The 14,770-nt window shown below is 42.8% G+C and overlaps 1 protein-coding gene across 4 annotated transcripts in view; it reads left to right on the top strand.

The window, feature by feature from the left end:
• KIF16B (kinesin family member 16B) overlaps nt 1-14,770 on the top strand; it is a 244,720-nt gene that overhangs the window by 101,917 nt on the left and 128,033 nt on the right. For all 4 annotated transcript variants that reach the window (XM_069955207.1, XM_069955205.1, XM_069955206.1 and 1 more), the window contains exons 14-16: nt 3,318-3,369; nt 4,353-4,490; nt 13,057-13,139. In XM_069955207.1, coding sequence (XP_069811308.1) covers nt 3,318-3,369; nt 4,353-4,490; nt 13,057-13,139 — 273 coding nt within the window. The remainder of the gene's footprint in view (nt 1-3,317; nt 3,370-4,352; nt 4,491-13,056; nt 13,140-14,770) is intronic.

Below are 14,770 nucleotides of genomic sequence, written 5' to 3'. Positions count from 1 at the left end.
GCATAAACAAAGAGAAAAGCTATTTTCTGTGTCTTTAGCAGAATGCAGCTGACTTAGAGCTCGGGTAAGGAGACTAATAAAGTAATAAGAAGTATGGAGCAGATTTAGTCTCCAGGATGGGGAACTATTTAACATGTATTTTACCTACCCAGATACAACTTTTAAACCACTGCTGCTCCCGCTGGATCCGCCCGCTGCACGGAGCAGGCAGACAGCGGTTATCATTGTGGAGGGTTCGGGTTCGTCCGAACCAGGTTCGGACCATCCCTATTAGTTACGATGGTTACTACGATCATTATTGCGATCTTTACTGTGATCGTTTACTCGGAACTTAAGTGAACGAATGTGGAATTACAGCGAACGATTAGCAATGATTTTAGGTTCAGAACTAAAGGCCCTATTCCACGGGTCGACTGTGAGGAGCAAACGAGCGCTGCTATTGCACAATGTCGGCTGATCGTTGCCTTCTATTCCACGGGACGATTATCGGCCGTAACGGCCGAAAATCATTCAGTGGAATAGGGCCTTTAATCAACAATCAACGACATACGAACGATTTTTCGATCGTTGCCTGCAATTACACAGACCGGTTATCGTTTAAACTCGAACGATATAACGATTTTTCGCACGATAATCGTCCCGTGTAACAGGGCCCTTAGGTTCATCCACAACCAACCAGACGCTTGCGGCAGTGAAACATTCTCTTGTCCCTCCCCCACAAACACCTGCAAAGCATAGTCCAGAAAGTTCTTATTCCCTGCCTAGATATAGCGGCTTCTTTCTTGAAGGAGAGCGGCTAAAATGGATATGTATAAAGTTAATATTTTCCCAGTAAACAGCCCTTCCAGATCAATAAATCAGACGAGCTCCGTAAATTAAAAATGGCAGATTTATTTGCTCTTCGAATTTATTTCGGAATTGCTATAAAATATAAATTTTCGTCCTATTACCCGATATTGTAATGACTAAGAAGTGAGGAAAGTGGAATGTATTAATATAGATGAGATTTTTTTTCCCCAGCATTATACATAACAATGCGCATCCTTATCTGAGCTTCTTACGTGTCGGCGCATTTAGCTCGAGGTGCGATCTTAATGATCAGAACTCTCCCAGCTCTTTGTTAGCGAAGGGAGAAAGTGGAAGATGCAGCTACTCGGCTATGGCAGTATATAGCTGCAGGGGAATCGAGGGAGAGAAAGAAAAAATCCTTATTTCACAAATGTATGCTGAATGAGGCGCACTCTCCAGCAGCACTGTACATAGCTTAAGGTTGTCTATTTCAATATCACTGGTTTATTTTAACTGACAGATTCCCTTTAAAGTGGATCTGCCATATATTAAATGCTTTCCAGGAGTTTTATAGGAATTTTGCAGTTCTATTTAAAAGAGAAGCTATTTCTTAATATTCTGCATTATATCTTTAATAGCTTCTCATGGCTTTCCTTCTATAGGAGAACTGAAATCGAGAATATTTTTACATTCTAATATTGTGATTTTGGGCAGGGGTGTCAAACTTGTGGCCCTCCGGGAATAGTGCAATTCCCATCATTCCTGCACAGCTAAACCTTGGGCTGTTCAGGCATGATGGGAATTGTATAGAGATGAGCGAACCGGGTTCGGGTTTGAGTCGATCCGAACCCGAACGTTCGGTATTTGATTAGTGGGGGCTGCTGAACTTGGATAAAGCTCTAAGGTTGTCTGGAAAACATGGATACAGCCAATGACTATATCCATGATTTCCACATAGCCTTAGGGCTTTATCCAAGTTCAGCAGCCACCGCTAATCAAATGCCGAATGTTCGGGTTCGGATCCACACTAGCATGCTCCAGGTTCGCTGATCTCTAGAATTGTAGTTTTGCAACATGAGTGTGACATCTGCTCTCTGAGCTTTACCCCAGCACATAGAATTTTCAAATGGTGTCAAATGCTCCTGAAAGGGATGTTACACTCAAACATAAATTTTGATATGTTGCTACCCATGGTGAGACTAACAATTCATTCCATACTTGTTATTAGCTATTCAGTCTCCTTCTCCCAGTTCTGAGCTGTTGCTTTCTGCTGAAAATGCAAAAATCTGTGTGTGAGCCTTTGTCTCCCCCTCCTCCCCCCTCTCTTATGATGCAGAAAAATTCCTGACTGTATCTGCAACATTGTAGCTTCTATGTAATGCTGGGAGGGTTATTCTGAGATCAAGTTGCTAATCAACTCCCTGTGATTAATTCTCCCAGCATTACAAAGAAGCTACAATGTTGCAGATAAATCCTGCCAGGGACTGGTTTACACCAGCTGTCTCAGAAGGGAGGGGGAGGGGGAGACAGAGAGAAAGGCTCACACACAGATTTTTGTATTTTCAGCAGAAAGTAGCAGCTCAGAACTGGGGGAAGGAGACTAAATAGATAATAAGTAAGGAAGGCATTGTTAATGTCACCATGGACAGCAACATATCAAAAGTTATGTTTGAGTGGAATGCAGAGATGCTTTCTTGCCTTAATTTTTTAATGTAATATGTCTGCTCTGTTGTCTTCATTGTCTCACTTCCTGTCTAGTATACATCCTGTAATGCACTTTATGTTCCTGCCGTACGCTCTGCTATCTCTGTGTCACTCCAGCTACATCTTACGTAAAGTTGGCTGAGTTCCCAGCTAGAGTGTACAGCAGAATTGGGAAGTCCATAATAGAATTTGCACCAAAGAAGAAGGAATGCAGTGAAGACAACAGATAATTAAATTTTTTTTGTATTTTACTTTTTGTACATTGTTATGGGGGCTTCCATCTTGCCTTAGATATTTTTAACAGTATTTAGTGATATGCTTGACAGCAAGTCCTATGGACATAGACTACAATAGACAGTGTCTGTCCCCTTGAGATGAATGTGAATAATTACTGAGCATACTTTGCGACCCTTGAGGAGGTTATTGTGCAGCAAGCTGCTGGTGTCATATGACGCTGTAAAGCTGTACAGATCACTTTACAGCAGCCTCCTATCCCCACGGATAGAGCAGGAAGTCTCAGCTAAGATTTCAAGAGTATTTTATTATATAGATAGAAAATGGAAATTATAAAAAAAAAAGTCACCAAAAGTTCTTAAAATATATGTTTAACATAAAAACATTATTTAAACAATGTAATTTTCTGATGAGACCTTCCCTTTAAGCTTATGGCTACCTTGTTCTCCACTCCTAGTAATTGTAGCTATGGAGACTCCGTATGTGAGAGATACCAGACTGTACAAGCATTATTGTGTAAAGGAGTCATCTGTAAGTGTTAAATTACCAATTCTATGTGAGACCTTGTTAATACTGTCTGTGGCTTTCAGGAGGGACGCACCTATGTCGGACGTGAAGATGCTGAATCAGAGCAAGACATAGGTAACGTGACCTGCTAAACAATGGCTGACACACTGGGCATTTATATGTAGCGCAGCTTCTAATATCGGGCCTGAACCAGCCATTTACTGTCTCATTCCAAGGACAATTCTGTTCTCGGGATCAGTAGGGGTTCCAGTGATCAAACCCCTGCCGCTCAGCGTGTTATACCCTATCCTATAGATATAAGAAAACACCCTAAGGGTGTCTTCACACCTACTGGATCCACAGCGGATCTCACTTCTGCGGATTCAAAGCGAGAACCGCTGCGGATCCGGTACTATTCACCCCTATGATAGCACATATTCGCAGCGGGATTAACATCCCGCTGTGAATATGTGCTTTAACCCCTCGTTGTCCGCAGCCCCGCCGCCGCATTAGCCCATCCTTGGCCGCATCTCCCCATCCCCCGCCGCATCCTGCAGCCCGCCACCGAGGGCATAAAGTACCTTCGAATCCGCAGAAGTGAGATCCGCTGTGGATCCGGTAGGTGTGAAGGCACCCTAAAGGGGTACTTCGGCTAAACTCCTTTTTTTTCAAATCAACTGGTTTCAGAAAGTTATATAGATTTGCAATTTACTTCTATTCTAAAAATCTCCAGTCTTCCCGTACTTATCAGTAGCTGTGTGTCCTGCAGGAAGTGGTGTTTTCTTTTCAGTCAGACACAGTGCTCTATACTGCCTAGGGCAGGAGAGGTTTTCTATAGTGATTTGCTACTGCTTTGGTCAGTTCCTGTGTCGGACAAGAGGTGGCAGCAGAGAGCACTGTGCCAGACTGGAAAGAATACAGCACTTCCTGCAGAACATACAGCAGCTGATAAGTACTGGAAGATAGGAGAAATAGAAGCAAATTAGTTGATTTGAAAGAAAGAGTACCACTTTAAGAAGAAAATACCCCTTTAAGCCACTAAATAATACTGGGAAAAGTTTTGTGGCTATTTTATAATAATATCAGTAATCTCACCAACCTCTCTACATGATTTACAGTTCTGCACGGTCTGGATTTGGAAAGTGAACATTGCATCTTTGAAAATCTTAATGGCAGGGTGACCCTTATACCACTGAATGGAGCCCAGTGCTCAGTGAATGGAATACAGATCATTGAGTCAACTCAGCTCAACCAAGGTAAGATCTAGCTTTATTCTTAAAGGGAATCTTTCAGCACTCAGACCTCACCCAAGGTGCTGATAGTGTGTAATAACATTAGTAATAATGTTATATATCATTGTATAGCGCCTCTTCTCCCTCCCCATTGTGTACACCTTTGTTTTGTTTCCATACTAATAGTTTTAGTGTAAAGTTTGGACAGGATAAGCTGCGTATACTGTAGTACAGTGGTGCCTTGGATTATGAGCATCATTAGTTCTGGGACTGCGCTTGTAATCCAAATCCACTCTTAAACCAAAGCAAATTTTCCCATAAGAAATCATTGATATGCAGACAATTGGTTCCACGTCCCAAAATAATGATTTTTTATTCTGAATAACATGTAAAACAGATTAAACAAACATTTAGAAACAGCTTAAATATGTGATATTATAAGTTACTGTACAGTATAGCAATCAGCTTGTGGACCTGAAAAACAGCAGCAGTTTCTAGATACAGAATGGAACTGCAGATCCCCATAATGCAGTAGTGTAGTACAACAGGCTAGAATAGAGAAGCAGGGCTGCTGTCAGAGGTCTGTGTGGTCACATGATAGCAGTGGCGAAGGGGGGGGGGGTGTTCAGCATGGACAAATCAGGAAGTGAGAATCACAAAGCTGGGCAGCAGGACAATGACAAACTTTATATACAAGACTTTGAATGGCTGAGTCTAAGTGCAGGCACATTATAGCAGCAGTGTGTATAGCTGAGTGTGAGTGCAGGCACATTATAGCAGGAGTGTGTATAGCTGAGTGTGAGTGCAGGCACATTATAGCAGCAGTGTGTATAGCTGAGTGTGAGTGCAGGCACATTATAGCAGCAGTGTGTATAGCTGAGTGTGAGTGCAGGCACATTATAGCAGCAGTGTGTATAGCTGAGTGTGAGTGCAGGCACATTATAGCAGCAGTGTGTATAGCTGAGTGTGAGTGCAGGCATATTATAGCAGCAGTGTGTATAGCTGAGTGTTAGTAGGGCAGATATGGGCACACTATAGCAGCACTCCAGGGAGAGAAGGGTTACAGCTATAAAGAGATTACATCCACAGTCCTGCCCCCTCATGTAAGCCCCAGCCTTAAGTGGATCTTCTATGATTTGGAAGGTGAGGGAGACTCCATGGGTGCTATAGACCACCCTGTGCAGGCAATGCTGCTCCCCCACTTCCCTCCCACCCAGTACAGGGAGCTCTTAAACCAAAGCAATGCTCTTAAACCAAGTTAGAATTTTGGAAAACTGTGAGCTCTTTTTGCAAACTGCTCTTAATCCAAGTTACTCTTAAACCAAGGTACCACTGAATTTATTTTTGAGTATAATATATTTAGGTAAAGCAGCTCAAGCCTGTAAAGTGACTGCAGGAAGTGAACCTGCTCCTTATAACGTTTTATCAAACCTCCCGTTTTCTTGTATCCGGGAACATTCTCACAGCTGTTTACCACTCTGTGCATTGTAATGACGGTCTCTTATGCTCAGCTTTTATCATAATAAAGAAGAAAAGTGAGAAGAGAAGAAAGTCAGGGTTTTAGTTGTCACTCAAGGTTGCTTGTTAAGGGGGTACGCTGGAGAAAAAAAAATTATTACAAAAGAACTAGTGTCAAAAAGTTTTATAGAGATTTTGAAATTACTTTTATATAAAAATCTAAATTCTTTCAGTACCTATCAGCTGCTGTATGTCCCGCAGGAAGTGGTTTATTCTTTCCAATCTGACATGGTATCCTCTGCTGCCACCTCTGTCAATGTCAGGAACTGTCCAGAGCCAGAAAGGTTTTCTTTAGGGATTTGCTACTACTCTGGACAGTTCCTGACATGAACAGAAGTGGCAGCCGACTGGAAAGAATACACCACTTCCTGCAGGACATACAGCAGCTTATAAGTACTGGAAGACTTGAGATTTTTATATCGAAATAATTTACAAATCTGTATAACTTTTTGGCACCAGTTGAATAGATTTTTTTTTCTGGTGTACCCCTTTAATGACACCAACTACAGTAAGCCACGATTCATACTCCGTAGTTTTCACTATTTATACTCCACTGACTTGCTGGTTGTCACAGTTTTTTGCACCTTGCTTTCAGGTGACATAACGGCAGCCATTTCCGAGGTAGTTTATGTTTGTCAATGAATATAACTATGTAATAATCGTTAAGAAAGTAACATAAGGAAACATTCCCCCTCGCAGTAAAATATTACATTATGTAAATCTTCTTCGTCGTATCTGTTTCTTGGAAAGAAGTCTGACAACTAGTATGGCTTTAATCACAGCTCTCCCAGTGGGACGCTATGGAAATGTGGCGTTCAGGCCTCTCGGATGCTCGGGGACCCCTGTGGGGACTGTAATAGTAGTCATTGGTGCTCACTCAGCTGTCCCAGAGACTGATAGAAATTAGCAGGGGCTGAATAGGAGCTTTATAACATGAATTTTCAGAATTAGCTGTCATGCGTCACATTACTTGCCCAAATGTTTTGTGTAGATTTTTTATTTTTATTTATTTTAGCGTTTTTCACCCTTTACAGAATCCGTACCCCATTGTTATATTGGGCGACACTTGCTGGGACGTTCTCCCACACTAGGCAGCACAGTGGGCGCTTTGAATGAGTTTCAAATTGGCTTCAATATCTTTCCAGCCCCTATACATAGTAACATAGTTAAACTTGATAGAAGACAAGAGTCCATCTGGTTCAACCTAGAGAAACCCTACTAATTTGATCCAGAGGAAGACAAATACCCCTATGAAGCAGAGGACGATTGCCCCATCACAGGGAGAAAACTCCTTCCCGACTCCAATGGCGATGAGAATAATCCCTGGATCATCGTATCACCGGAAATCTAATGCCCATAACACGTTATATTATATTTGTCAAGAAAAGCATCCAGGCCTCCCTTGAACTTATTTAAAGAGGTACTCCGGGCTACAGTATGTGTATTTTCTGTGTATGGCCAGGGAGGGGGTGGATATAGAAGTCGCCGGTCACTTACCTCCCGGTTCCAGCGTGGGGTCCCGAATTTCGCCGCCCCATTCTCCCGTCCTTCTGCCGCTTCCTGGTCTGAGCTGCGGCCTGAGACATGACGTCTCAAGGCAACTCAGCCATTCAGCGGCCCACGTGGGACTCCGCTACAACCACAGAATCGCTGAGCTGCCTTGAGACATCACGTCTCAGGCCGCAGCTCAGACCAGGTAGCGGTAGCCGGACGGGAGAACGTGGCAGCGCGATCCGGGACCCGGAGCTCGAACCGGGGAGATAAGTGACCGGTGGCTTCTATATCCACACCCTCCCCGGCCGTACACAGAAAATACACATAGCCCGGAGTACCCCTTTAAAGATGTGTACTATCAGACCTCTAATATTGTGATATACATACCAATCTGTTGGCGCTGACATGTTAACCAAGCTGGTGTGGAGCATTTTTCTTTTCCCTGCCTGGTCGCTGTTAATTTCCCCATTGAACGGATATTCAAATGAGCCAGGGTGAAGCACAGGAGGCGGGCCCGGAGCTTGCTATTCCTCTTCACCTCCTCCCCAAACACCCCCCCCCCCTGTCCCTGACGTGCGCCGCTGACTCTCATGCACGTCTAAGTACCGCCTCTTATGTTAATATGACAAGTCCTACATGTCGTCATGATGACAGGGCGGGCCCGGGACGTAAACAGGAGGCGGGGCTGTGCGGCATACTGTAGGACGGAATTTTGCACCTGTGTATATCACACCTCCTTTTCTGACGATCAATAATTGTACTGATGTAGCAGAAGTGATTATTTTATTTTTTTTTTAAACTATTTAAGCATTCTTTCATCTTTATAACTTATTGGGACTCATTTACAAACGATGGAGATGGTAGAGGGAGGGACTGGATAGGTCAGAAGCTGCACAGAAGCTTGCCGAGCAGAAATCTGATAGACAATACCATGTCCAAATTATATAATAGCCAGAAATTGTGACGCTTCCCACGTGGTAGCTTATCTTGAAAAATTATTAACTAGCGCTGCAAACATGGGCAGGTAGCGGATAGGTGGATAAAACATTTGATACTTGCCTCTTAACTGAAGGCTGTTTGAAAAGTTGTAAACTCAAACTTTTGTGCTAAGCTCAATAAAGAGACGGTGCTGAGCTGCAGCATGCATGCCTCCTCCCACTCTATCCTGCATGGTTGATGTACAAAGCTGTCATGCGGGGCAAGGAGTGTTGGGGGAAGGGGGAGCTACAGAAGGATAGCCAAGCACAACCTCAGCAAATTTGCAGCTTGGATGGAAAACATGATTTTATAACTTTTGCAAACTCAGCTAAGAGACAGGTATCATTTGTTTATTTCCCTTTTAGCTATCTACCCATATCTGCAGCTCTGTGCTTGATATAGAGCCGACAGAATATCGTCAAGTCCATTCACAAGCCTAAGCAATTAATATTGCACTATATTATGTCTAATCGCCACCCCTGCCGAAGCATTTGCATATTCCTGGTGTATCCATAAAGTAGATCTCGGCATTGTATGTCATGTATTGTCTTCAGCCGCAGTATTTGTGGAAATACATAATTTTGTATGAAAATAAATCATTCCTCTTATATTAATGAGTTTCCATCAATGTGACTAACAAATCCACCTACGATGCCGCCATCATTAGTATATATACACATAATATAAATCTAGAAAAGCTTCATTTGAGGATCTCCTGTTTCCGTAATGAGCAGATGAAGTGGAAATCCCAGGTCATTAGCCAGGCTCATTTCCCATTGAGAGGCTGCGTTCAGACCATGTGACTCTGTAAGACATACTAAGCCTGGATGGATTCGGATCACTTTACATCCGCCTACTAATTTTTATGAAATTTAATCACCAGCTGATCCTTTCATGCCCCTGTCTGTGCACTGATCATTTTGCAATTCAAATGTTACATGTGATTCTCAATCCTGAATGCAATTTATTTACAGTTTTGCTGCTTTCTTCATATAGGACATCATATATAAATCCAGAGAGTCACACTTTAAGTGCATCTTGTCATAATAATGATAAAAGCGCCCCCTGCTGTTCCTCGTTCTGATGATTTCTGTGTCCACCTTCAGCAGTGTGTATTAGCGGACATACTGTAATTAATGTTGCCCACATTGTTAAAGGAAAAGGCCGGCAAAAATGTATATGAAAGTATTGTATATCCCCCCAAAAGTTATACAAATCACCAATATACACTTATTATGGCAAATGCTTATAAAGTGCTATTTCTCACTTGCACTTCACTGTCACTTCCTGGATAACATGGTGATGTCACTTCCTGGATAACATGGTGATGTCACTTCCTGGATAACATGGTGATGTCACTTCCTGGATAACATGGTGATGTCACTTCCTGGATAACATGGTGATGTCACTTCCTGGATAACATGGTGATGTCAAGCCCCGACTCCCCAAGCTCTGCAGGCTGTGGCTGTTGGAGAGGAGGATGGCAGGGGGACACTGAGGGACACAGGGCACTGGAGGGACACTGAGCATCCCTTTGCCATCATCCTCCAGGGGTTCCTTACGATGTATCCATCCACTGCACGGAGGGAGCAGGCAGCGGGAGTCAGCCGCCGAGATTTCTGATTCATACGAACCAGAAATCCGGCTGGTTCGCTCATCTCTACCCCGGTAGTTAAAGAAATTATACATTACCAATTACATACATTACCACCGTCCTCTTCTCCTGGGCGCCATCTGGTGACGACGACGTCAGAGCCGGGGGCGGGCCAGGTCTTCTTCCTCCTTGGCGTCTTCATGGAAAGTGAATGGGAGAGAAAAGGCTGCCAGTGCACTTGCGCTCCAGCAGCCTTTTCATTGGCTGGAGCGCATCACATGTCTTCCAGCTTGCTCAGCCCTGATTGGCTGAGCTTGTTGAAAACTATGTGATGCGCTCCAGCCAATGAAAAGGCTGCCGGTGCGCAAGCTCCTGCCTGGGAGCTTTCTTAATGATGAAGAGGGTGGGGCGGAGGGGGTGCTGCAGGCCTAGGGACAGGTTCTCTAGGCCACACCAATTTGACACAGGGCTGCAAGTTTAAACGTTGCTTTTTAGGACAATAACTGCATCACCAGCCGAACGGATCCCAGGACAGATTTCGGATTAAAAGCAGCTATCTGATGGTACAAGCGGTTTGGGGGGGGTCAGATTGTGGGTACAGAGTCGCTTTAACTTGATAACCCCCGCAAGTATAATTATATTAGCTAAAATGGGTATACCCCTTTAAGGTCTAATGTATGAACCTCTCCTTAGGATACATCAGCATCACAAGAGTATTTGATAGATAACTTCTATTACTAAAGATCTAGCACAAGGAATTTATTTGCAAATCATTTAATTAGAAGTTTCTATAATGTGCCGACGTTCAGGATTTTGGCCAGGCTCCTGCAGTACAGTCTGGCAGCAGCCAATGGCAGAGATATATACATCCGAACAGCTTTTAATATGTAAGAAACGATTCTGTAGTCAAGGCTGACTAAATTAATACGAAGAGCGGCCTAGGAGACGGAGGAGAATGCGGCGTGAATGAAATGAGCTATGCTACGTACATAACCATTGTGCTTAACCTTCCGCCTAGTTCATCAATCCACCATCTGTTTTGTTATTATTAACACACATTTCTCAGATTACTGAGCTGATCAAAGTAATGTGGAAATATCCAACTCGGCAAAATCTCACTGTTCTGCCGTTGCCTTATGCAAAGCATTTAATGTAATACGCGGCTTTGCGAGAATTGAGACCCGGCTCATAAATAGTTCCGGCAACTTTAATGCAAGGTTAATAATCAGGTTATTTTTCTTCCTTAAGGGACTTATTTAATTGTTTTATTCCAATAGACTCATTTGTAATTCCGATCCTTCCCCCTACGGCATTTTCTTTCTATCTTACAAGTCTTTTTAATATGACACTTAGCTGAACTGGTATAAGGACTTTGTTGGAACATTTGAAGCTGCCGAGAGCTTAACTGCACCTCCCCGGGCTTAGCGCTCAGTAATTGGCAGATGGCTGATAATACATTTGAGTGGTGGCAAGATTGGGAACAAGGAAGATCAACAAGTGTGGATGAATTTACATGAAGGTTTAGATGATTGGTCTTCAAAATAATCGGCCGGGAAAAGTCGAAAAGTGTTTAAAAATATGAACCATCACATGACGGCGGTAATGAGATTAGCCCCGGAACTGCAGCCAGATAAAATTGCATTTTATTATATTTTATTTTTTTCTCCAAGTCGTCTTGTAATATGGCATGTGGAATCGCTTCCATTCCGCTTTACATTCTGTCTCTGGTAGAGGACAAATTCATTTGTATTTGTTTTAAGGTTAAGTATTTTATTCAGAGGTATGACATTTTTTTGTGTTTTTAGGTTATTTTTGCTTAGTATTTTGCTCAGTATTTTGCAACCAACCCAGGAGTGGATTGAAAACACAGAAAGGCTATGTTCCCGCACTGTTAAAATTTAGTGGATGGCCGTCATTTAATGGCAAAAAAAGGACGTGATTTTAAAACAACGGTGGTTGTTTTAAAATAACAGCAATTTTTTGCCATTAAATGACGGACATCCACTAAATTTTAACAGTGTGTGAACATAGCCTTTCTGTGTTTTCAATCCACTCCTGGCTTTGGTTGCAAAATACTGAGCAAAAATACTGTGTGGGAACATAGTCTAAAGAGGTATTCTCATCACCTGACCTTTTATTAGGTAATAGTGAATGCAACCGCAAGCTTTGCTGTAGCAAAATTGCTTAGTTCTGCTTATTGGCCCCGATTTCTCTGCCTATAGCTAACAGCTCATTGCCTAGGTTTCTTACCACTGCTCTCCGCTCTGTGAGCAATGGCCAAGCTGTGATGTCACTCAGCTGCTCAGGACCTCAGGGGCGGTATACATTTCTGTGTCTCCCTCTGAGATCCCACACATCTCCAGGGCTTGTGGATTGCCAGTATTCCCAGTTGGAGACTCACTGAGCTGATTCAGCCCCGCACCCGATAGGTCCCATCCTTGCGCGTCCCGCAAAACTAGGAAGTGAGAGAGGAAGGAGTGGTGCCTAACGAAAAGTTCTGCTCATAACAATAAGCCTTTAAATGTAACTTTTTCAAACATTACAGTCCCTTCTATGATCTGCGGTCATACAATTTCTGAAGGATACAAAATAAATTATAGGGTTTCCTTCAGTTTCTGCCGGGGTCAGTCAACAGTAAAATAAAGTTTCCCTGTTAGCAATGTTGGAGCATTGTCTAAGAGTTTTCATGTAATATAATTTTTATTCATTTTAAAACATACAAGAAAATAAAAACCAAAAAACATTAGGTTCATACAAATGCACCTTCACCGTCCTACCTTTAGATTTGTGAAATTCTCCTTGTGAGCTGAAAAGTTTGTATTTTTTTTCTAGGGAGAACTAGATCACTGTTGTTAAGATTGGTGGGGCTTCCAGCAGTCAGACCCCCAATGATTAGCATGTTACCACTTAAATATTGTGTTTTCATTGAAATTTATCTTTGGATTATTTTACCTCATCAAATAAAATCTTTTGGACATGTGAACTCTTTATGGTTTCTATTTCCAGGTGCGGTTATCCTCTTGGGAAGGACCAACATGTTTCGCTTTAATCATCCAAAAGAAGCTGCCAAATTAAGAGAAAAGAGGAAGGTAGGAAAAATATGTATAATGATCTGACCAGAAATATTTGAGTTGTCTAACTAATGTTTTAGATAAAACAGATAAAAATCATATGCACCCGGGAAAAAAAAACTGTCTATTTTTGCCCATAGAGACTAGTCACAGCTCACAACCAACAGTTTTGTTTTCAGGTGAAACATATTTTCTTTGTTTTTATTAAAAAAAAAATTGTATGGTATAGTATGGTGGCCATCTTGCCTGACTTACCCTCTCATGCGTTAAAGGGGTTATACAGCACTACAAAAACATGGCCACTTTCCCCCTACTGTTGTCTCCAGTTTGGGTGGGATTTTGAAACTCAGTTCCATTGAAGTAAATGGAGCTTAATTGCAAACCGCACCTGAACTGGAGACAACAGTAGGGGGAAAAATGGCCGTGTTTTTGTAGCGCTGGATAACCCCTTTAACAGAATTTAAAATGTAACTATAATTTCAAAAGATTTTTGTGAGCAAGAGATTTGGTGTAGTCCAGTTCAAAAAAATTATTATTGCTCTCATAGAGAGAGAAAGAGATAAAATAGCAGTCTTGCAGAAATGTAATCTTTTATTTTCGCTGGCCAATAAAAAGCATTATGTCTGAACGATTGATCATTTGCCCTCCTCTGAGAAAACTTTCGACATGTCATAGTGATCGGTGGGAGTCTGTGTCAGGATCGGTGAACGTGAGCCAAGTGTGTCAGGTAACTGTCTGTTTCTAAGGGCAATGTCGAAGCGTGTTCTCCGTTCTTCACAAAATACTCCTGATGGCGGAGATAGGCTTTCCTGGAGGACACGCCAGGTCGCTACTTTTTCAGACACACAGAACAACTGGCAGCTGGTCCGAGCAGATTAGATGAGAACAATGGTAACCACTAGAGATGAGTGAACCGGGTTCGAGACGATCCGAACCCGAACTTTCGGTATTTGATTAGCGGGGGCTGCAGAACTTGGATAAAGCTCTAAGGTTGTCTGGAAAACATGGATACAGCCAATGACTATATCCATGATTTCCACATAGCCTTAGGGCTTAATCCAAGTTCAGCAGCCACCGCTAATCAAATGCCGAAAGTTCGGGTTCGGATGGACTCGAGCATGCTCCAGGTTCACTCATCTCTAGTAACCACCTTAGTTGCCAAACAGAACACAAAACCAACCAGATGCAGGTGACGGAAGCAGGTGACAAATAAACAGGTGCATGTCACACATTGCAGCTCACATGGTGGAATACAGGAACCAACTATTAGTGCAGGGTCAGACAGCAGGAAGACCAGGACTCGGAAACACCACAGCTGGAACACAGGGACAAGGACAGAGAGTGCAGGAACACTATAGCTGGGAAATATGGCTACAGGAGACTCTTGCAAAAGCAGCCACAACAGATCTAGCAGGACCAAAGGACCTTTAACACTCAGGAAGGCCATGTGTGCAGTAAGTCTCCTTATATACCTAGGCCACAGGTGGAGATAATTAAGACACTAAGCCTTTAAATCTGGGAAGAGTGCACACGTACCCCCTCTAGTTACTGGATCTAAACTTCATGCAGAGACACAAGACACAAACTGCATGCTACTAGACTGCAAAGTCTTAAGGACTAGCGACAGAGCAGAGGATGACAAAGAGCAG

Source organism: Dendropsophus ebraccatus, chromosome 15 (assembly GCF_027789765.1).
Source record: "Dendropsophus ebraccatus isolate aDenEbr1 chromosome 15, aDenEbr1.pat, whole genome shotgun sequence".
Taxonomy (NCBI): domain Eukaryota; kingdom Metazoa; phylum Chordata; class Amphibia; order Anura; family Hylidae; genus Dendropsophus; species Dendropsophus ebraccatus.
Note: the sequence above shows the minus strand (reverse complement) of the source record. Positions and strands in the feature narration are given on the sequence as shown.